Raw genomic sequence first — 22,481 nt, forward strand, 5'->3', positions numbered from 1 at the left:
ACAACATCTGAAACAACGGCCTTTCCATTCTGGAAAGGTGTGAGAGGGGGGGAAGCGCAGACGAGATGGGCTGTGCGGGGAGACATAGTAGGTGGTAGTGGTGGAGGGGATCGGAGAGACTGGTTGAGAGGTGGTCTGAGCTGGGGGTGGTGTGCTAGGTCTCTGCAGGATTTGTGCGTAGGTCGGCCGTGCGTAGGGAGTGTAAGGCTTGGCTGTTGGGGGAGGTGGAGAGGTGGCGTGCCGCCAGTTGGCCGGATAAGGGCGCCTTCTTCGGACGAGTTGCCAGCCTTCTTCTCCTTTGCCACCCGAAATCGCCTCCCTTGTCGCCATTCTTTTCCTATCCTTCCAATCAAGGTCGTCTCGGCTCTTTTCAAATTCTTTATCACTTCCCACCATATACTTGGGTTGCCGCCGTATACTTTTTTTTTACCGAGAAATACTTAGAGAGTTTGGGAGAGATTAAACTCAATACAAAGTATATTGAGTAAAAAATTACACGCGCGTCATGCTTATCATACACGGCATATCAAGCAAAACAAATCTATTACGGTACATGCAAAGCTTGATCAACCAGAGATGCATGGGTTGTACATACGAAACAAGCTTATTACCGTAAAATTAAAAAAAAAAATTGAGAGAAAAAATATATATTCAGGATTTACGGTTCACCTATTCCGGTGTACATGAATTGTTAACAATCAGAACGTTGAAATTGATCGCATGTGGCCATCAAAAGTTCAAATCTCAAGCTTATGGACTTATTTTGACTTTTCATGAATTCCTTGTATATACATTGATCGGTCATAATCACCGATTCGCAAATCATTACATCATCATATCCCCAAATAACTCAATTATATTGCCGAATTCCCAGAAATTGAACTTTCCACGAATAATTAAATTCCCGAGTCACCAGAAATTGAACTTGTCAGTCTTCCAGATGAAATCACCAGAAATTGGACTTGTCAGTCTTCAATTTTTTTTTATTAAATGGTTTGATTTAGTTAATCTTTTTAAATTTCTTTGATATTTTTTGTTTGAGTCGGTTTAATCTATTTTATTTCGGTTCAATCAAACAAATTAAATTAAATTAAACCTGATGTTTTTTTGAATTACTTCAGATTTTTTTTTTATATTTGATTCAATTTAGTATTCCATATTTCAGTTTGACTGTTACAAATATTGATATTTATGTATATGATTATTGAATATATTTTTCTATTTATTAAATTTTGATCTTTCGAAATTTAATGTATCTTGTTTTGCTTCAATCAATCAAACAGAAATTTATTTTGATTGTTTGTTATTCAATTGAGAAATTTAATTGATTAATTTAGGAAGATTAATTTTCTAAAACCAAATAAAATTTTAATTTAATTATTTTAACTCAGTTTTAACCGAACCTAAAGCATCCCTAATTAATCTAAATGGCGGTGTTGCGATATGGTCCACAAAAGTTCGATCGGATGTATAGTAAAACCTCGGCACTGGGTGTACAATGAAGCCCATGGGCCCAAATATCACAGAGCTAACATGTAACATCTACAAGTGTTTTTTGGTGATTTGATCTTTCCTTCATTGTGATTGGCTCGTTCATATCATCTGATTTTTCAAACTATCCCCAGTTTCACATAATTGGTCTTTACTACAATTAATTCTCTTGAGTCTTGACTACTTCCATTCATGACTACTTGTACCTCTTAATTTTCTCCTGCCTATATAATGCCAGAAAGCACACCTCTAATTTTCTCATCCTCCCACACTACACAACTAAGCAAAGCCAAGAAATTTTTACAACTTACGCTTCAAGATCTCTAGCTATAACCTTGCTAGCTACAACTTTTCAACTTTTTTCTAGTGAGAGCTCCGAGGGTAACAAAATCATCTCTAATAATGGCTTCTTTAGGAGTGCGCGTACCTTCAAGCAAAGTGCTAACTAACAGAACTAGCAGTCTGTCTACACCAAAAACTCCACCATCAACAGGCAACATAGTAACGATACTAAGCATCGATGGTGGTGGCGTTAGGGGACTCATCCCTGCTGCCATCCTTGTATTCCTCGAATCTAAGCTACAAGTGAGTTATTATTTTATTTTGAGATTAAGTATTATATATAACCGAGTTCAGCAAACTAGTTCATGATATTTATTCCAAATGGTAAAAAGAGCACATATTACACTCTTTTGATTGCTCGAGATCACGGAAATATATATTTTTAAAAAAAGAAAAAGAAAAATGGTCAAGCCTTTTTTTCATTAATAATTTTGAAGTTACAAAGGATATGCAACTAAATAAGAGAAAAACAATTCTGCTTAAAACATTTGAGCATAAAGAGAATTATAAAAAAATAAATTAGAGATCACGGAAATATTATTGCGTCATTATCATCTTAATGCATGGAAAACAAAGTAAGGTGTGTATAAATATACAGATGTATAGTATTGAAACACTGTCACCAATATATAATAATTAACACTTGGAGCCTACCTAATTTAATAAGATAATTGTAGTAATACAAGTCTGATAAATAAAGATTGATTTACTTTCACAACAAGTCTGATAATTGTGATGGTTTTCATCAATTTTCTTTCATTACTAATTTTATAGAAAACTTGGTCATAATTACTTCTTGTACATGTACTTGTAGGAACTTGATGGAGAAGATGCAAGAATTGCAGATTACTTTGATGTGATTTCAGGAACTAGTACTGGAGGTTTAGTGTCAACCATGCTTGCTGCACCTAACGAGCAGAAGAGACCACTCTTCTCAGCTAAAGATATTATAGCCTTCTACAATGAAAACATTCCAAAGATTTTCCCTTCTAATAGGTAAGCCATACTGACTTCTCTTTACTCCTTCGGTAAAAATCTACTTCATAAATACAAGACTCGTGGAAGGTATGCAAATATATGCAATATACATAATGACGAGCAACTCCTAATGTAGGAATGGGTTTGGAGGCTTGTTAAGCAGTATAATTGGTCCGAGATACACAGGAGAATACCTTCATAGCAAAATCCGAGAACTGCTCGGTGAAAAAAGGCTTCATGAAACAGTAACAGATGTGGTGGTTCCTACATTCGACATTACTTTTCTTCAGCCTACCATCTTTTCTACGAACGAGGTACATAAAAACATATCGCTTATAAATCTTATATCTGAATTTTTTTTAAATTTGTGCATTTAAAAATGAAACAGAAGAGCTGCTTTCCACAAATTTAAATTTGTAAAATTAAGAATGTCAATTACAATTTGATATATGAGCTTGATAACATGTAGGCGAACGCGGATGCATCAAAGGATGCTCTGCTATCGGATGTATGCATCAGCACTTCTGCTGCTCCGACATATCTCCCAGCACATCATTTCACGACTAAGAATCGTTTCGGCAAAACACGGAGCTTCAATCTTGTTGATGGAGGTGTTGCTGCAAATAATCCGGTATTTATTTCTTTCACAAATAAATAAAATCAAATAACAGAATAAACATTCTGCATACTAACAGTTTGAGCTCTTTTATAAACTGTTTTGGCCCCAATAGTTAATCAATTTATTCCACAAAACACCATCACCGAATAATTAAATAAATATAATTTGATCTGATAAGTGCCCAGCCCTCTCAATTCTTAATTTAATCAGATTAATATTTGCTTCTCGGTATTTTATTTTTCTTTCTTTGTAACATTTCAGACACTTCTTGCTGTAAATCATGTGACAAAGGAGATTTTGGTACAAAGAACTGGTTATTTCCCTGTCAAGCCAGTGGATTATGGAAATTTCCTGGTGCTCTCGCTTGGAACAGGATCAGCAAAACTGGAACAGAAGTACAAAGCAGAGGCAGCGGCCAAGTGGGGCCTGTTCAGCTGGTTAACACATAATGGTTCAAACCCCCTGATCGATTGTTTTAGCCAAGCGAGTGCTGACCTGGTTGATATCCACGCATCCGTTCTTTTCCAAGCATTGCATTGCGAGAAGAACTACTTACGCATACAGGTAGGAATTTAACATGATAATTGATGCTATATTCAAATTAATTAGTACCATTGAAGCTCCAATATTAATTTATTCAATCTTGGGTTATTGTAGGATGATTGCTTGGAGGGCACCACTGCATCGATGGACAATTCATCCAATGAGAACTTGCTAAAACTTGTCCAAATTGGAAATGAGCTTCTAAAAAAGCCGGTGTCTCGAGTGAACTTGGATAATGGAAATATTGAACCAGTGCTGAATGGTGGAACAAATGAAGAGGAATTGATTCGATTTGCCAAGATACTCTCTGATGAGAGACGCATGAGGCTTGTGAGGATGCAAAATGGAAAATATTAATTATAACAGATTAATTCTTGAAGATTAGAATATATATACCATGTTATAATTAAATAGGAAAATAGCTATTCAGTTATTCTGTTCGGTAATTATGCTCAAGTTTCAATCATTAATTAATTCATTTATCTCTCTATATATGTTTTTATTGATTCAGTTTTTATTTCAGAAAAGTACATACTTTTCATGTATAAATAAAACTTTGTAGTGAATTGCTGCTTTTGATTTGATATCTACGTGATTGTACGTGTTTAACCAATTAGTTATCTTTTACCAATTTAATGTTTACATATTTTCAAGCTCCTATTTTATTAACTGCAATTAGTTACAATTGTTTAAAAGGTTTTCAAAAAGAACCTTAGTGTGGATTTACGTAATTATAAAAATAAGAACACAGGGAAACAAACAAGAAAAAAAAAAGAGTAAAGAAAGTAAAAAATAATAAAGTACATCAAACAACGAATGAAAAGGTTTATTTCTTCTTGCATATAATTCTTCATTCTTCATGATTATTCAGAAAGTGTCATGGAGATCTAACTTCTTCAACCAAATCGTTGACTATTTTATATTGTTCTCTAAATAATCGAGCACACCGTTCTTTCCAAAGGATGAATTACAAGATGAGAATCAATGCTCTTTTTTCTTCTCATAATGACCTATTTATCAATTTTGCTATGATATCATTTCCAGAAGTCAAGAAGCCATGATGATTTGGCAACAACCTGGTCTCCACCAATTGATAAACTTCCGTTGACATATATACAAATAGAATAAAAGAATGGGGTGTTTTGTTCAAAATTTTGTATATTTTTAGCCTCAATTATTTCAATACATGATAGTATTTGCGTACGTGTCACAATTTCTTTTTTAAAGATTTACACCCAAAACTTTTAGTTTACTTGAAAAAGAGAGATTACCAAAAGATATTTAAAAATTATTAGCCAATCAGTATTTTTGTTTAGGGTTTAGGGTTTAGGGCCTAAATTCCTCTTACATAGTGCTTATACCGAAGATTGACAACCCAATAAAACCGGGAGACTTTCGACCCATTAGCCTCTTGCATGGGGTTCAGAAAATCTTCTCCAAAATATTAGCAAATCGACTGGAAGGTGAACTACCGGCATTAATAGACAATGCACAAACCGGCTTCATGAAAGGGAGGCAAATCACAGAAAGTTATATCTATGCGCAACAAATACTCCATTACTCAAAAAAGAACAAGATGCCCCTAGCCCTATTCAAGGCGGATATTAAAAAGGCCTTTGATACGGTCAGTTGGCAATTCATCATGGCAGTTTTACTAAACTTAGGCTTCCCGCAACAATGGCAGTCATGGATAAGCAACTCAGTCATGACCGGGACCTCACAAGTTTTGTTAAATGGACTGCTAGGGAAGACAATAACTCTCAAACGGGGTGTTAGACAAGGGGACCCGTTATCTTGTTGGAAACTTTGCTGATTGCAGCAGCCTTTTTCTGGTAAATTTGCTGGTACGAAAAACAGAGAACAACTACAATTTTCAACTATAAGCAACAACTTGTTATTCCCCTCATTCAATTACAGAAGTTCAGTATTTAAAGTAACACAATATCTAAATTTAAAACAAACTACTCCCACTACAGACAGCTATATTTAGAAACCCACTACTCCAAAAATAACGCTGCTATAACTAGCCTATAACCAACCCACTACATGACAAACTAAATATAGAAACTACCCTTTTCTGCACACGTCTAAACAGAGAACGTGGCTGCCTATAATTAACAACCAGGTTACAACTAATTCTTAACAGAAATAGACCTACAACTAAAAACGTAGCTTCTAGAAACTGCAGTTCTTATGCACCTTGCTGACTTGGATTACATTCAACATATCTCCGCTACTGTTCATATTGGCAATGGATTTCGTTGTGCGATACTTTCAAAAACTGACAACAACAGGAGCAATACGGTTACCCTTCGAGAGAATGAAGCCTTGTCTGCTATACGCAGACGACGCTCTATTTTTCGTCAAACCAGAAATGAAGCAGATCCAAGCACTAAAAATAGCATTACTTGTCTTCGAGAAAGTTTCAGGCCTCTCAGTCAACATGACCAAATCTGAACTTCTGATCTCCCAAGCTGGAACTCAACCTGAAGAAGACCTAATAAATATAATGGGTTGCCCCTTGGGCACTTTTCCATTTAAATATTTAGGCCTACCCCTTTCAAACAAGAAACTGCCAAAAACTGCATACCTACCGCTCATAACCAAACTGAATACGCGACTGACGGGATGGGCAGCTCGACACCTATCCATAGCAGGGAGATTAGAACTTCTAAACGCAGTACTGTCAAGCATACCAACCTACTACATGTCAGTACTTCGGCTCCCAATTTGGGTAATCAACGAAATTGATAAGATGAGACGAAGATTTTTGTGGCATGGCGTATCTGCAAATTCAGGCAAAATAAACCTTGCTAACTGGGAGCTAGTTTGCAAACGGAAGCAGTTAGGGGGAATGGGGGTTATGGACCTGCAAACATTCAATGTTGCGTTGCTACTGAAGTGGAGATGGTATTGGGAGAAACCACAACCTACACTATGGAAACTCATATTCACTGCCACATCGCAAGTCATAAACTTTTTACCCCAGGTACCATTATTCACTCAGGCCCTTAAACACACACAGGACATATGGGATATCTCGGTCACACACACACCAGCCAATGGGATTGCTATTTCATTCTGGGAGCATGATTGGGGTTATGGAATCCTCAAGTATGAGCTGCCACAACTTTACACATATGCACATAACATTGAGATTTCCCTCATGGAGGTCCTAAACACCATGAACATCACACAATTGTTCTTCCACAACCTCTCTAATGATGCAATTCAGGAACTACACATCCTCCAACTAAACATACAGAATACCACACTCACTGACCAACCGCACGATGACATTAATTGGAAATGGACCAGCTCGGGTTCCTATACAGTTAAGAGTATCTACATGGCACTCAAGCACAGACCAACAATCACCAAACCTCAATGCCAAATCTGGACAATCAAGGCCCCACCTCGAATCAAGGTTTTTGGATGGTTACTATCTCTTAACAGAATACTGACGATCGACAACTTAATGAAAAGGGGCTGGATAATGGTAAATAGATGCTCCTTGTGCAGATCAAACCTAGAATCAGTGCGCCATATAATTAATGACTGTCAGTTCTCCAAAAGACTGTACACTGCGCTACAACAGCAGCATCTGGTAACCATACCAGTAAATGCCAAACCGGCTCAAATGATTTTAGACGATACATTGCAACCCAGAAACAGGTCAACTTTGCTGATTACTCAATTTGTTCTCTGGAGAGAACGTTGCTCAAGAATTTTTAGAGGAATTGACAAGACAATTGAAGAATTGCAAGTTGAAGTTAGAACACAACTTACGTTTCTACCCACCTAACCCCAAATTGCTTTGCTGGCACCAGAAACATGATGATGGCACTTCCAAAATTTTTATTTTATTTCTAGCCTTCCCTATTCTTACTTAGTTTTTTTTCCTGTTCTTACTTCAATTTATTTCTGCACTTATTTCCAAGAGTCTCAACTGTTTTGAGCATCTCTTTTGTGTTTCTCCAATAGGAGTTACGAATCTCTGTAACTAGACCTTTGATTAATCGAATATGGGCATCGACCCATGTTTTTTTCTCAAAAAAACCAGCATTTTTGTCATTAAAAACCTTTCCCGCTCAGGCCCATTGCTACAAAAATTACGTAAAAACATAGCCCATTGGGAAAACAAAAGAGGCTAGAATCACACAAAGTTTTTTTTATTTTTATTTTCTTTTTTACTTAGTTAATTATCCAAAGTTTTGTAAAAACTGACACCAGTGATATCTATATAAATAGAATCTGGAGACTTGACATGGACGGCATTGTTATGCATGAAACTTCTGCAAGGAGCTTTTAATTTGTCAAACTTCCTATATTAATATAATTGTTATTCTGTAAATAAAAATTGGGGTACATCTTAGTTTATCACCCTTCAAATGGCTAAAGTTTAAATTTGAAAGATCCAAGAAACTTATTGTTTATTGAAAAGAGAAAGATATTTTGGAAAGTTTTTTTTTATTAGGAGATGGACATAATTAAATTGACTGTGTTAAATGTAAGGTTTGATGGAATAAAGATTAAACATTTTGATGTCGACGAGTTTGTTCGGTATACATGGCGAATAGAAATATTATGTTGGAATTGTGTTGTACGTAGGTGCCAAATCGAATTGTAAAAAGTAAAATATATATATTTGGAATGAAAATTTCCTTTCTTACCAAAAAAATTCGGTTTATAAAAACATTTCATCTCATTTAACGTGATCTTAAACATTTTTTATGTTAAAACCGACAAAAACTATTGCCAGGTACCGTTAAAAAATTTCCTTCCTGTTTACTTTATAATTTATATAAATAAGGTTTGTTGTTATATAATAAGTTGTAAAGTTGGCACCTAACACACTACTCAACCACAAAATTATCAATACATGAGATAATTAATTTTGTTCTTATAACAAAGGCAATATTACGAACCTCTCGTGGGAGGTTGTTTCAAACATCGGATTTTTTTTAATATTAAATAATTAGGTAATTTAATTTCTAACTTTACTAAAAAAAATAAATAAAAACAACAATTTAGTACTTTGAAATTAATTATCATCTGAAAATATATTGATCCTCAGAGAAATTACAATCAATAAGTTGGTACTGGAAAAATTCTTCCATATTCAACCACAAGAAATATGGCAGGTAGTTGGATATTATACTGGATTCTAATTATATATTACTTGACGTCTTAATTGCAATTATCTAAATGTGGTGTTATTGACAGCATATTATTCTTTTGAGATAATTACATTGATCAACATTTTCTTTTTTTTTTTGAAGGTCAGCTTGGCAAGAAGGTCAGCTAACAATATATTGATAAAAAATTATTTATATATCCAAGTGAGTTTTTCTAATACAACTCCTACACATTAATTAGTAAATAAAACACTAATCACACTAGTGGAGAACATACAATTAGTGTCGCCTTAAAAAACCGACACTAATACTTTAGTATCGGTCGTTTACAAAAAACCGACACTAATAATATTAGTGTCGGCTATTTATATGTAGGCGACACTAATAACTGAGAATTAGTGTCGGCTGTTTATAAAAAGGCGACACTAATGTATTAGTGTCGGCTATTTATAAACAACCGACACTAATACTTAACAATTAGTGTCGGCTATTTATAAACAGCCGACACTAATACATTAGTGTCGCCTTTTTATAAACAGCCGACACTAATTCTCAGTTATTAGTGTCGCCTATTTATAAACAGCCGACACTAAAGCTAAAAAAATTTCATTTTAAGTCCCGCGCACCTCTTTCAAACGCACGCCTAGGGTTTAAAACATAGCCTTCACTTCGCTTCACGCTTCTCTCCGATCTGATCTTCTCAAACCTAGCCGCTTCTTCTAGGCGAATACCAGAAGATGTGATGCAATATGGTCCTGCGCATGCTTCACGAAAATGGGCGTAACTTTTGATCCGTCCGTCGGATCGGGCTGAAATTTTGACAGGAACTCCACAGCCCAAAACCGGATCTGAAACAATCTATGATTTGTTTCGCCATTTTGCGGGCTCAGATTCGCGATCCGAGTCTTCCTTCATGGACTTTTGGACCTTTCTTTATAATTTTAGAGTTTTTAGGGTCTTTTATGTATCTTTTATGTATTTTCTGTTTTAGGGTTTGTATTTAAACAGACGTCATGTCTTTTAAGTATTTTCTGTTTTAGGGTTTGCACAAACCATTTATAAGAATAACAATAAATGAGCAATTTGGATAATATTTTATTTAGTGAGTGTTATTTATAAATTATGATGAATTATTTGATATCTTTGTTTTATATATAGTTCAGCAAAAATATATGAGCATTCCAGAACAAAAATTTTCATTTTTAGAATTTTCTATGATTTATAGTGAATTTTTGAAATTTATTTAAAAAAAAAAAAAAACATTAGTGTCGGCTATTTATTAAAAAGCCGACACTAATAAGTATTAGTGTCTGCTATTTATTAAATGGCCGACACTAATACTTATTAGTGTCGGCTTTTTAATAAATAGCCGACACTAATGTCTTACTTTTAGTGTCGGCTATTTACAAAGTATTAGTATCAGCCCGATTAGTGTCGCCTAATGTCCGAAACTAATACCCATAAACAGCCGACACTAAATCCAAGTTCTCCACTAGTGTCAGCATCGTAAATGATCGGTTTTGATCATGAGTATCCATTCTTCCCCTTACATATATCCTCTTAACAATTGGAACTCCAAAGAAAAGTTTCTTGTACCAATTCATTAATTAAACTCATCATTTGATTGTATTGCTGAGAGAAAATCCTCTGGTGTATCGGGTAAGTTGAGCCCCCGGTACATTGGACCATTTCAAATTATGCAACGAGTTGGACCGGTAGCATATGAACTTGCGTTACCACCTGCATTGGACCGGGTTCATCCGGTATTTCATGTGTCACAATTACGTAGGTACGTGCGAGACCCATCTCATTGTATTGATCACTCCGACTTGCATGTCCAAGATGACTTATCCTATCAAGAAGAGCCGATGCAGATATTGGATAGAAAAGAGCAACAACTTCGAAGCAGAGTGATCAAACTTGTTCTTGTTAAATGGGGACGCCATTCGGATAAAGAAGCGACGTGGGAACATGAAGAGAGTATCCGCGAGAAGTACCCAGAGCTATCCGACAATTCAGGTACGCAATTAAGTTCAGAGGACTGAACTTTATTTTAAGGGGGGGAGAAATGTTACGTTCAAAAAAAAAAAAAAAAAAAATCGTAAAAAAAATCGTAAAACGTTATGTAACGTTTTTCACTGTAAAACTTGATGAAAAACGATGATTTTATGAAGGCTGGATTCAATTAAAACGTCATAACGTTTTCAGAAAACATTATAACGTTTTATACACTAATTTATGCGTTTTATACACTATTTCCTGCGTTTTTCACTAGCTGAATCGTTATAACGATTTACCAAAACGTTATAACGTTTTATACACCAAATTATGCGTTTTATACACTATTTCTTGCGTTTCTCACCAGCTGAATCGTTATAACGATTTACCAAAACGTTACAACGTTTTATCCGACAATGTGAGGGTCTATTTAGCAAAATTCCTGTTCTCTCCTTCTTTCTCTCCATCCTTTCCCCCTTCTCTTGTGTGTCCGTCCAGAAGAAAGAAAAAGAGAGAGAGATCATCTTCTCCCTCTAAAATTAATCAAAACAAGTGAGAAATTGAAGTAAGGGATTGGAAATCGGTTGAATATCTCTCCCTAGTCCCCATCTAGCTCTCCCGTTGGTAAGTTTTTCTTCTCCTCTTCCCACAAAATCTGAGTTCATCTCCATTGCTAGGGTTTTTACTCAAATTCAAAATTGTTGTGTAAATGGTGAGTAATCCATCTCCATTGAGCTTCCATGTTGCTAATTTGGTGATTCTCTTCTCGATTTCATCTCAACCTTGATTTTCAATTTAGGGTTTTGCTCAAATCCGAAAATTGGGGAAGAATTGTGATTGTTTAGTCTAATCCAACCTAATAGAAGTGTAATCGGTAAGTCCCTTTTCTTATCTTTGAAACCTAGAATTTATTTCGATTTTTGATCAATTTAGGGTTTAAATGATCGAGAAATTGAATTGTTATCTCTAACATCTTTTAGATGACCAACCCCCAAATTAACACGAGAATGAATTGATTAAATGAATATAGTTGAATAATATCGTTCGGTTATCTTTTAAAATTATTATACGCTCAACTCTCAAATGTCTACAAGAATTAAATTAGCAAAATAATGAATGACCAAAAATGGGTATGCTTGCAAATGGTTGCATAAATGGAATTGTGTATGGGTTAGAGGAACCAGATGTAAAATTAGGTGAATTTTATGGATATTAAGTGATAAAGAAGAATAAAAATACTCGATATAAAAGTATAAAGAATTGGTTAAGGAAGGTATAAGCCATTACTAAACTCGAGTAAGCATGTCGACCGTTGAACCAGGATTAAACCAAGTGTGTATATGTTAATATAGGCGTAGGCTCGGTTGAGCACGATTTCGCAGGACCTCTCGAGACGTCTGAACCTTAAGCGCAAGATACGTTCTTCATAATCAGGTGCGGGGTTCTTGGACTTGTTTGATGTTTCATTTTCAGAAATTAAATTATCATTTTCGATTGTCATGTTGTGTGATTGATTGTTGCATACTTGGAATTGTCATGTTGTACGTTTGATTGTTGCATAATTAGAATTATGTGAATTGTGTGCATAATACATCTAAAACCGAATTGTTGTGGTATGGTTGATTTGCATATTTGTATGGTTGTCATTTTGATTGTTCTCTTATGAGTTGACTATGGATAAAGGTCACCACAAATTGATGATTGTGAAATTATATGTGAATGAAATGGCAAGGTTGAGCTGTATCAGCTAACTTTGAGAGGATATGTGAATGAATTTGCAAAGTCTGCAAGCTGGCTTTGATCCCAGGATCCTAATGGCCTTAGGTGAACGGCCCTCGAGGTTTCCCAGTACCGGTTGGGACAAGGGGTGGGTGACTATATATATATGTGTTGATTGGGATTATGGGTGACCTATGTGTGACGTCTATGGCTCGGGGGCATTACCCTACGTGGTAATGCATTTGGACGGTCAATTGACTATGACGACATTCTGATTTATTTCATGTGAATTTTCATTTTATGACTTGGAACCAGACTTTAGTAAATGGTTAAGCCAAAGCATTTATAGATGGGTGTCAGATAAAGGGTCCAGCTCGGTGGAACATCTGTAGGTGCCAGTAACCCTACAGATGAGGGTTTGATAAAGGGTCCAGCTCGGTTGAACATCTATAGATGCTACCAGACATAATAAAATGAGTCAGGCCAAAAATGTGTTTGTTCGAACTTCATCTTGGAAATTCCTTAAGTTGTTTTTCATTCGATTATTGTTGTCGATTACATGCATTCATTTATATATATATTGTTATCGAACTGCTAATGTGATTTTGTATGGATTTCATTTTTGAACATGGAGTCTGATTGCCAGTCCAATAACCTGATTGTGGCAAATATCGCACTGAGAATTTATTCTCACCCCCACCCTTTGGGTTCTTTTTACAGGTATCGGTGCGGCTGGGTCTGGAGAGACACGCTAGTAGTTGACCCTTGCTATAGATCACCATATTACCTTAGCAGTTATTTTGTTATTTGGCTAGAGAGGCATATCTTGTTTTGTTGTATAGTGCTCTCTATGTCACACCTTATGGTCGGTATCCGTACGAGATACGTCTTGTATGATCTACTTGTACCAGACATTTTGTACTTGAACTATATATATAAACTTATTTTATGTATTTTATTGTGATGTGATGGAAATATTGTAATTGCCTTGTAAGCATACATGGAGTTGTATGCTTACGGCGGGGCCCTGTCACGCCTCGTGGCCGCGGGGTGTGACAACTACACTACAACAGCAGCATCTGGTAACCATACCAGTAAATGCCAAACCGGCTCAAATGATTTTAGACGATACATTGCAACCCAGAAACAGGTCAACTTTGCTGATTACTCAATTTGTTCTCTGGAGAGAACGTTGCTCAAGAATTTTTAGAGGAATTGACAAGACAATTGAAGAATTGCAAGTTGAAGTTAGAACACAACTTACGTTTCTACCCACCTAACCCCAAATTGCTTTGCTGGCACCAGAAACATGATGATGGCACTTCCAAAATTTTTATTTTATTTCTAGCCTTCCCTATTCTTACTTAGTTTTTTTTCCTGTTCTTACTTCAATTTATTTCTGCACTTATTTCCAAGAGTCTCAACTGTTTTGAGCATCTCTTTTGTGTTTCTCCAATAGGAGTTACGAATCTCTGTAACTAGACCTTTGATTAATCGAATATGGGCATCGACCCATGTTTTTTTCTCAAAAAAACCAGCATTTTTGTCATTAAAAACCTTTCCCGCTCAGGCCCATTGCTACAAAAATTACGTAAAAACATAGCCCATTGGGAAAACAAAAGAGGCTAGAATCACACAAAGTTTTTTTTATTTTTATTTTCTTTTTTACTTAGTTAATTATCCAAAGTTTTGTAAAAACTGACACCAGTGATATCTATATAAATAGAATCTGGAGACTTGACATGGACGGCATTGTTATGCATGAAACTTCTGCAAGGAGCTTTTAATTTGTCAAACTTCCTATATTAATATAATTGTTATTCTGTAAATAAAAATTGGGGTACATCTTAGTTTATCACCCTTCAAATGGCTAAAGTTTAAATTTGAAAGATCCAAGAAACTTATTGTTTATTGAAAAGAGAAAGATATTTTGGAAAGTTTTTTTTTATTAGGAGATGGACATAATTAAATTGACTGTGTTAAATGTAAGGTTTGATGGAATAAAGATTAAACATTTTGATGTCGACGAGTTTGTTCGGTATACATGGCGAATAGAAATATTATGTTGGAATTGTGTTGTACGTAGGTGCCAAATCGAATTGTAAAAAGTAAAATATATATATTTGGAATGAAAATTTCCTTTCTTACCAAAAAAATTCGGTTTATAAAAACATTTCATCTCATTTAACGTGATCTTAAACATTTTTTATGTTAAAACCGACAAAAACTATTGCCAGGTACCGTTAAAAAATTTCCTTCCTGTTTACTTTATAATTTATATAAATAAGGTTTGTTGTTATATAATAAGTTGTAAAGTTGGCACCTAACACACTACTCAACCACAAAATTATCAATACATGAGATAATTAATTTTGTTCTTATAACAAAGGCAATATTACGAACCTCTCGTGGGAGGTTGTTTCAAACATCGGATTTTTTTTTAATATTAAATAATTAGGTAATTTAATTTCTAACTTTACTAAAAAAAATATATAAAAACAACAATTTAGTACTTTGAAATTAATTATCATTTGAAAATATATTGATCCTCAGAGAAATTACAATCAATAAGTTGGTACTGGAAAAATTCTTCCGTATTCAACCACAAGAAATATGGCAGGTAGTTGGATATTATACTGGATTCTAATTATATATTACTTGACGTCTTAATTGCAATTATCTAAATGTGGTGTTATTGACAGCATATTATTCTTTTGAGATAATTACATTGATCAACATTTTCTTTTTTTTTTTGAAGGTCAGCTTGGCAAGAAGGTCAGCTTGGCAAGAAGGTCAGCTAACAATATATTGATAAAAAATTATTTATATATCCAAGTGAGTTTTTCTAATACAACTCCTACACATTAATTAGTAAATAAAACACTAATCACACTAGTGGAGAACATACAATTAGTGTCGCCTTAAAAAACCGACACTAATACTTTAGTATCGGTCGTTTACAAAAAACCGACACTAATAATATTAGTGTCGGCTATTTATATGTAGGCGACACTAATAACTGAGAATTAGTGTCGGCTGTTTATAAAAAGGCGACACTGATGTATTAGTGTCGGCTATTTATAAACAACCGACACTAATACTTAACAATTAGTGTCGGCTATTTATAAACAGCCGACACTAATACATTAGTGTCGCCTTTTTATAAACAGCCGACACTAATTCTCAGTTATTAGTGTCGCCTATTTATAAACAGCCGACACTAAAGCTAAAAAAATTTCATTTTAAGTCCCGCGCACCTCTTTCAAACGCACGCCTAGTGTTTAAAACATAGCCTTCACTTCGCTTCACGCTTCTCTCCGATCTGATCTTCTCAAACCTAGCCGCTTCTTCTAGGCGAATACCAGAAGATGTGATGCAATATGGTCCTGCGCATGCTTCACGAAAATAGGTGTAACTTTTGATCCGTCCGTCGGATCGGGCTGAAATTTTGACAGGAACTCCACAGCCCAAAACCGGATCCGAAACAATCTATGATTTGTTTCGCCATTTTGCGGGCTCAGATTCGCGATCCGAGTCTTCCTTCATGGACTTTTGGACCTTTCTTTATAATTTTAGAGTTTTTAGGGTCTTTTATGTATCTTTTATGTATTTTCTGTTTTAGGGTTTGTATTTAAACAGACGTCATGTCTTTTAAGTATTTTCTGTTTTAGGGTTTGCACAAACCATTTATAAGAATAACAATAAATGAGCAATTTGGATAATATTTTATTTAGTGAGTGTTATTTATAAATTATGATGAATTACTTGATATCTTTGTTTTATATATAGTTCAGCAAAAATATATGAGCATTCCAGAACAAAAATTTTCATTTTTAGAATTTTCTATGATTTATAGTGAATTTTTGAAATTTAAAAAAAAAAACAAAAAACAAACATTAGTGTCGGCAATTTATTAAAAAGCCGACACTAATAAGTATTAGTATCTGCTATTTATTAAATGGCCGACACTAATACTTATTAGTGTCGGCTTTTTAATAAATAGCCGACACTAATGTCTTACTTTTAGTGTCGGCTATTCACAAAGTATTAGTATCAGCCCGATTAGTGTCGCCTAATGTCCGACACTAATACCCATAAACAGCCGACACTAATTCCAAGTTCTCCACTAGTGTCAGCACCGTAAATGATCGGTTTTGATCATGAGTATCCATTCTTCCCCTTACAAATCTCCTCTTAACAATTGGAACTCCAAAGAAAAGTTTCTTGTACCAATTCATTAATTAAACTCATCATTTAAATGTATTCCTGAGAGAAAATCCTCTGGTTCCTCTCCTTCCACAATGCCCACACTCCTACTACCCAAGCGACATCCCATCATTTCTTGGCCTCTCCAGAGAGCCCCCGCCTATGCTTCCACCATACTTCTCTAATTGAGTTGTTGTTTATTGGGACCATATGGCTAGAATGCAATTCCAGAATAAGTGGTCTCGCATTTCTAGCTCATCTAAGTCACACATGACGCAGTTCTCACTCACCATACAACCTCTTCTCCTCAGAACTTGTCGTGTCAGTAGCTTGTTTTTTTATTAGTAGCCAACAAAAAATTCTTACCTTTGTTGGCATTTTTAGCTTCCACAGCGCCTTTGTGAATCTACATCTAATTTCTTTTCTTGTAATAAGTATTGTAAGTTGTAGTGGCGGAACTAGAATTTGAGTATAGGGGGGGCTAAACATTTATTTAAAAAAATAACAAATATATGATATAATATAACCCAAGATAATTAGATATTTTACGTTTCAATTTCATAAAAATATACAATAGATTACTAACACCAATAATGCGCATGTCTATCAAAATTAAACTAAAATTTTAATCGTGAATAAGAAAAATAACATATTAACAATTTAGCATGAAAGTGAAATTAACCCTTTTGAATCTGACATGATAGTGAAATCAACTTTTATCAAAAAATTATAATGAATAGTATTAATTAACAATTTGCAGAAAGATACCAAAACCTCAATTCAAAACACGAATTAATTTTAAAAGTGAGGACGTAAATTTCGCACCGCTGCAATAGAGATAGAAATTTTGAATGTAGATTTTTTTTTTCTTTGGACATTTGTTTTTTTCCTGTTTACTATGAACGGTGAAGATATTCTTTCTGCTGTGTTACATTTTTGCTCACTGCCTATCCACTAGAGAATAGAGTTACAGAGATTGTTCTTTTTACATCTCATTGGGCACTTTCTTTATTTGATTTTCTACTATATTTGACCTTTCCAAGTTGAAAAGGAAAACGTTGGAATTTGGAATGGATGTCTTTCCTATTTTCATTGTGCTTGATTCGCAAATCAAAGCGCTTAATTAGAAATGAATGAGCAACCGTTAGCTATTCTAATTTCTACATGTTACTTGTAAGCCCTTCAAATTTATTATATTTTTTATAGGGGGGGCTAATCCATATATATATAAAAAGTTAGTTAAATTTACAAGTACCTGATAAACAAATTGTAAAATCTTGAGGTGGCTTAGCACCCTCCAGCTTGACTTAAGATCCGCCCCTGGAAGAGACTCTTTACAGCTAAAGATATTATAACCTTCTACAAAGAAAACATTCCAAAGATTTTCCCTTCTAGTAGGTTTAGCTTATTGACTTGTCTTTCCTCTTTCAGCAATAATTTACTTTCTGAAATGCATGCATGATTCATGGAATATAGATAAATTTGTGCAATATACATAATGATGAGCGACTCAATGTAGGAATGGGATTGGAGGCCTGTTATGCAGTATGTTGGGTCCTAAATACACAGGAGAATACCTGCATAGCAAAATCCGAGAACTACTTGGTGAAACAAGGCTTCATGATACAGTAACAGAAGTGGTGGTTCCTACATTCGACATTAATTTTCTTCAGCCAACCATCTTCTCTACAAACGAGGTATACATAACGATATGGCTTATAAAACTTGTTTGATTTTTTATTTTGTTACTTTGTTCATTTCAAAGTGAACCAGCTAAGGTACTTTTTAAAAAGTAAATTTGTAAATAAATAATGCCAACTAAAGTTTACTTATGAGCTTTACAACATGTAGGCAAAGGTGGATCCCTCAAAGGATGCGCTGTTATCGGATGTCTGTATCAGCACTTCTGCTGCACCAACATATCTTCCAGCACATCAATTCACAACTAAGGATTGTCTCGGCAAAACACGGAGCTTCAATCTTGTTGATGGAGGTGTTGCTGCAAATAATCCGGTAAATATTTCTTTCACAAATAAATGCAACCAAATAACAAAACAGCACTCCTACGTACAGTTTGCCTTCTTTTATAAAACCTTTTTTGGCTACAATAGTTTGAAGCCATGTCTACAAGAAAACACTATGATTGAATAATTTGATAAATCCTGTATTCTGCAACCAACTATATTTTATTATTAGTGCCCAACTCTCATATGTCTTAAGTTGATCTGGTTGATATTTTCTTTCTTTTTGACATATCAGACTCTTCTTGCTGTGAATCACGTCACAAAGGAGATTTTGATACAAAGAGGTGATTATTTCCCTGTCAAACCAAGGGAATATGGAAAGTTCCTTATCCTCTCTCTTGGAACGGGATCAGCAAAACAGGCACAAAAGTACAAAGCAGAGGCAGCGGCCAAGTGGGGCCTGCTCGGCTGGTTAACCCATAATGGTTCCAAGAAATAACTTTGAGTTTTTTGAGTTTGCAATTCATTAAATAACCAAGTACATCCTCCCTGCGGTTCAACTATGCTTTTCAGACTTCCTCTTCGGAAGACAACTCATCGTTCGGGTCAAGATCAAATCTATCCATATCTACGTCATCGTCAGCAGTACCCGTTTCCAGGTCTTCATTGGATTGCACTGGGTCGATTCTCCTTCCTTCATTATCCTTAGAGATTAAACTCTGGACCTCCTCAACTTGGAACCCACATCCTTTCGCCAATTTGGAGACATGTTCATACTGTACTTGAACTTCATAGAAACCCTCCGGGTTGAGTGCAACACTAGCTTGGTCTACCGCTTTCTCCTTCTGTTTAGACTTAGCTATCCTCTTTGGCTGTTGAGTCATGTTTGAATTTATCTGTTGGCGCCCCACTTCTTTAGCCCTTTGGTTGGCCTGTGTAGAGTGCCCCGAATTGACCTTGTTTTTGGGCTTGGTCCTTTTGTATTTTGTGGAAAGTGGGCCTTTAATAGGGCCCAGAAGGAGACCTTTATTCCTAGCCTGGATAGCTTTCCTGGGCCTCGGAATAGTTGGCACGTGTCGCTGTTGTGGTAATTCCAAACCTCCTGGGGGTGAAATCAACTCCGTACCACGTGCACACGTGTGCTCTAGTTTGTCGCTAGAGGCCAGCTGTAGGGGAATCACCCTTGGAATGTGGTCATTCCTGCTCCTGCTCTGAATCCCAGACTGATTCGCAGGTTCTGCAATCTGTGCCGATGACTCACCCCTCAATAGGATCCTCTGTGGCTGAATTCTCTTTTTTGGTTGCTGTTGCAATTCAGGAACCGCTCTTTTATGACCTGCATCATCATTTTCTACGTGGGGAGCCTCCTGTCCAACTATCGGCTGCTGTCCGGAAGAGTCCTTTTGTCGTGTTTGAATCTGCCTCACCGGATTGTTTGTGACTTCTCCCTGTGGGTAATTCATGTCTATGACCTCCATTACTGCAAACCGGCGCAACTCCGGCGGCAGCGAGTCTGCCGTTCGACCTCTACAGATCTCTCGCAATACCTGTGCGCTCATTGGTATCAATTCCTTGTCATCCATCATGTTGCCGTCCTCTGACGAGGATGAGGAGGAAGGTGGTGGTTGGGGGCGTTTGTACACCTTAGGCTGCTTCGGTAGGTCGTCGAAGGAGTAGATGGGTGTCCTATGGAAAACCTCAGTGTATACCTGAATGTAGTACATCATTCCGCCTATGTGTGCCACCAGTTGAGGGGGGACTAGTGTTAAGTCATCAACACCTACTGCCACCAGCCAAGATGCCAATGAGGATGGGTCTTCAGGTTCCACCGTCCCCAAAAACACCCCGAATCTGGCCACCGCTTGCCTAACATGTCTCTCCCTGGAGATGTGTGGGGGAAGACCAACTAGTCGTAGCAAGACCTTATAAGCCGGGATGCTGATCGAAGCATCCTCTAGAGGACTCCAAGGTTGAAAGGACAGTCCCTCATCCCACAGGTCCTGAGGAGTCGCATTAATGAAGGTATCCGGGTGCAGCCCTTCTGGCAGCAAGATGAGAAAACGAGATCCACTGAGCTGAGACACCTGTATCTCTTCCTTCTTCACCAATTTTGTGCGACATGCGATGCTTACCACGTTGTCTATGCTCATCTCCCATTGATGACCCCTGGTATGTAGGACCACCGCCTGCTTGAGCTTCTCTAGTTCAGCATAGTAGTCAGAGTCCCTTTCTAGGAAGACGTGTAAGCTGATAGGTCTCTCTGATGGCATCTCAGGCGGTCTGTAAGGATAAGAACCCGTGAGGAGCTCCTCAAAAGCTGGCTCCGGGTGATGTACCGGAGGTGGTTGTGCTGTTCTGACTGGAGCAGGCGGAGCTACAACTTCTTGCTTACATTTGGAGCCAATGTGGCCATAAGACCAACACCGGCCACACCTCTTGGGGTTCCTGCATTTGGCTGCAGAGTGGCCTGCCCTACAACATCTGAAACAACGGCCTTTCCATTCTGGAAAGGTGTGAGAGGGGGGGAAGCGCAGACGAGATGGGCTGTGCGGGGAGACATAGTAGGTGGTAGTGGTGGAGGGGATCGGAGAGACTGGTTGAGAGGTGGTCTGAGCTGGGGGTGGTGTGCTAGGTCTCTGCAGGATTTGTGCGTAGGTCGGCCGTGCGTAGGGAGTGTAAGGCTTGGCTGTTGGGGGAGGTGGAGAGGTGGCGTGCTGCCAGTTGGCCGGATAAGGGCGCCTTCTTCGGACGAGTTGCCAGCCTTCTTCTCCTTTGCCACCCGAAATCGCCTCCCTTGTCGCCATTCTTTTCCTATCCTTCCAATCAAGGTCGTCTCGGCTCTTTTCAAATTCTTTATCACTTCCCACCATATACTTGGGTTGCCGCCATATACTTTTTTTTTACCGAGAAATACTTAGAGAGTTTGGGAGAGATTAAACTCAATACAAAGTATATTGAGTAAAAAATTACACGCGCGTCATGCTTATCATACACGGCATATCAAGCAAAACAAATCTATTACGGTACATGCAAAGCTTGATCAACCAGAGATGCATGGGTTGTACATACGAAACAAGCTTATTACCGTAAAATTAAAAAAAAAAATTGAGAGAAAAAATATATATTCAGGATTTACGGTTCACCTATTCCGGTGTACATGAATTGTTAACAATCAGAACGTTGAAATTGATCGCATGTGGCCATCAAAAGTTCAAATCTCAAGCTTATGGACTTATTTTGACTTTTCATGAATTCCTTGTATATACATTGATCGGTCATAATCACCGATTCGCAAATCATTACATCATCATATCCCCAAATAACTCAATTATATTGCCGAATTCCCAGAAATTGAACTTTCCACGAATAATTAAATTCCCGAGTCACCAGAAATTGAACTTGTCAGTCTTCCAGATGAAATCACCAGAAATTGGACTTGTCAGTCTTCAATTTTTTTTTATTAAATGGTTTGATTTAGTTAAT

At 36.6% G+C, this 22,481-nt stretch overlaps 1 protein-coding gene and 1 pseudogene across 2 annotated transcripts; both read left to right on the forward strand.

Annotated features, from left to right (window-relative positions):
* The first annotated feature begins 1,748 nt into the window (after window positions 1-1,748).
* LOC144552488 (patatin-like protein 2) lies at window positions 1,749-19,497 on the forward strand. The gene is made up of 5 exons (XM_078300469.1): window positions 1,749-2,076; window positions 2,648-2,829; window positions 18,554-18,731; window positions 18,886-19,047; window positions 19,294-19,497. The coding sequence occupies exons 1-5, from the start codon at window positions 1,894-1,896 to the stop codon at window positions 19,495-19,497; spliced, it is 909 nt and encodes a 302-aa protein (XP_078156595.1). The 5' UTR covers window positions 1,749-1,893.
* Window positions 3,417-4,421, forward strand: LOC144552449 (patatin-like protein 2 pseudogene; annotated as a pseudogene). The gene is made up of 3 exons (XR_013511154.1): window positions 3,417-3,422; window positions 3,641-3,994; window positions 4,088-4,421. The product of XR_013511154.1 is annotated as a patatin-like protein 2 pseudogene (transcript).
* Window positions 19,498-22,481: the final 2,984 nt, after the last annotated feature.

The sequence above is a fragment of the Carex rostrata genome, chromosome 4, assembly GCF_964058835.1.
Source record: "Carex rostrata chromosome 4, lpCarRost1.2, whole genome shotgun sequence".
Classification (NCBI taxonomy): Eukaryota; Viridiplantae; Streptophyta; class Magnoliopsida; order Poales; family Cyperaceae; genus Carex; species Carex rostrata.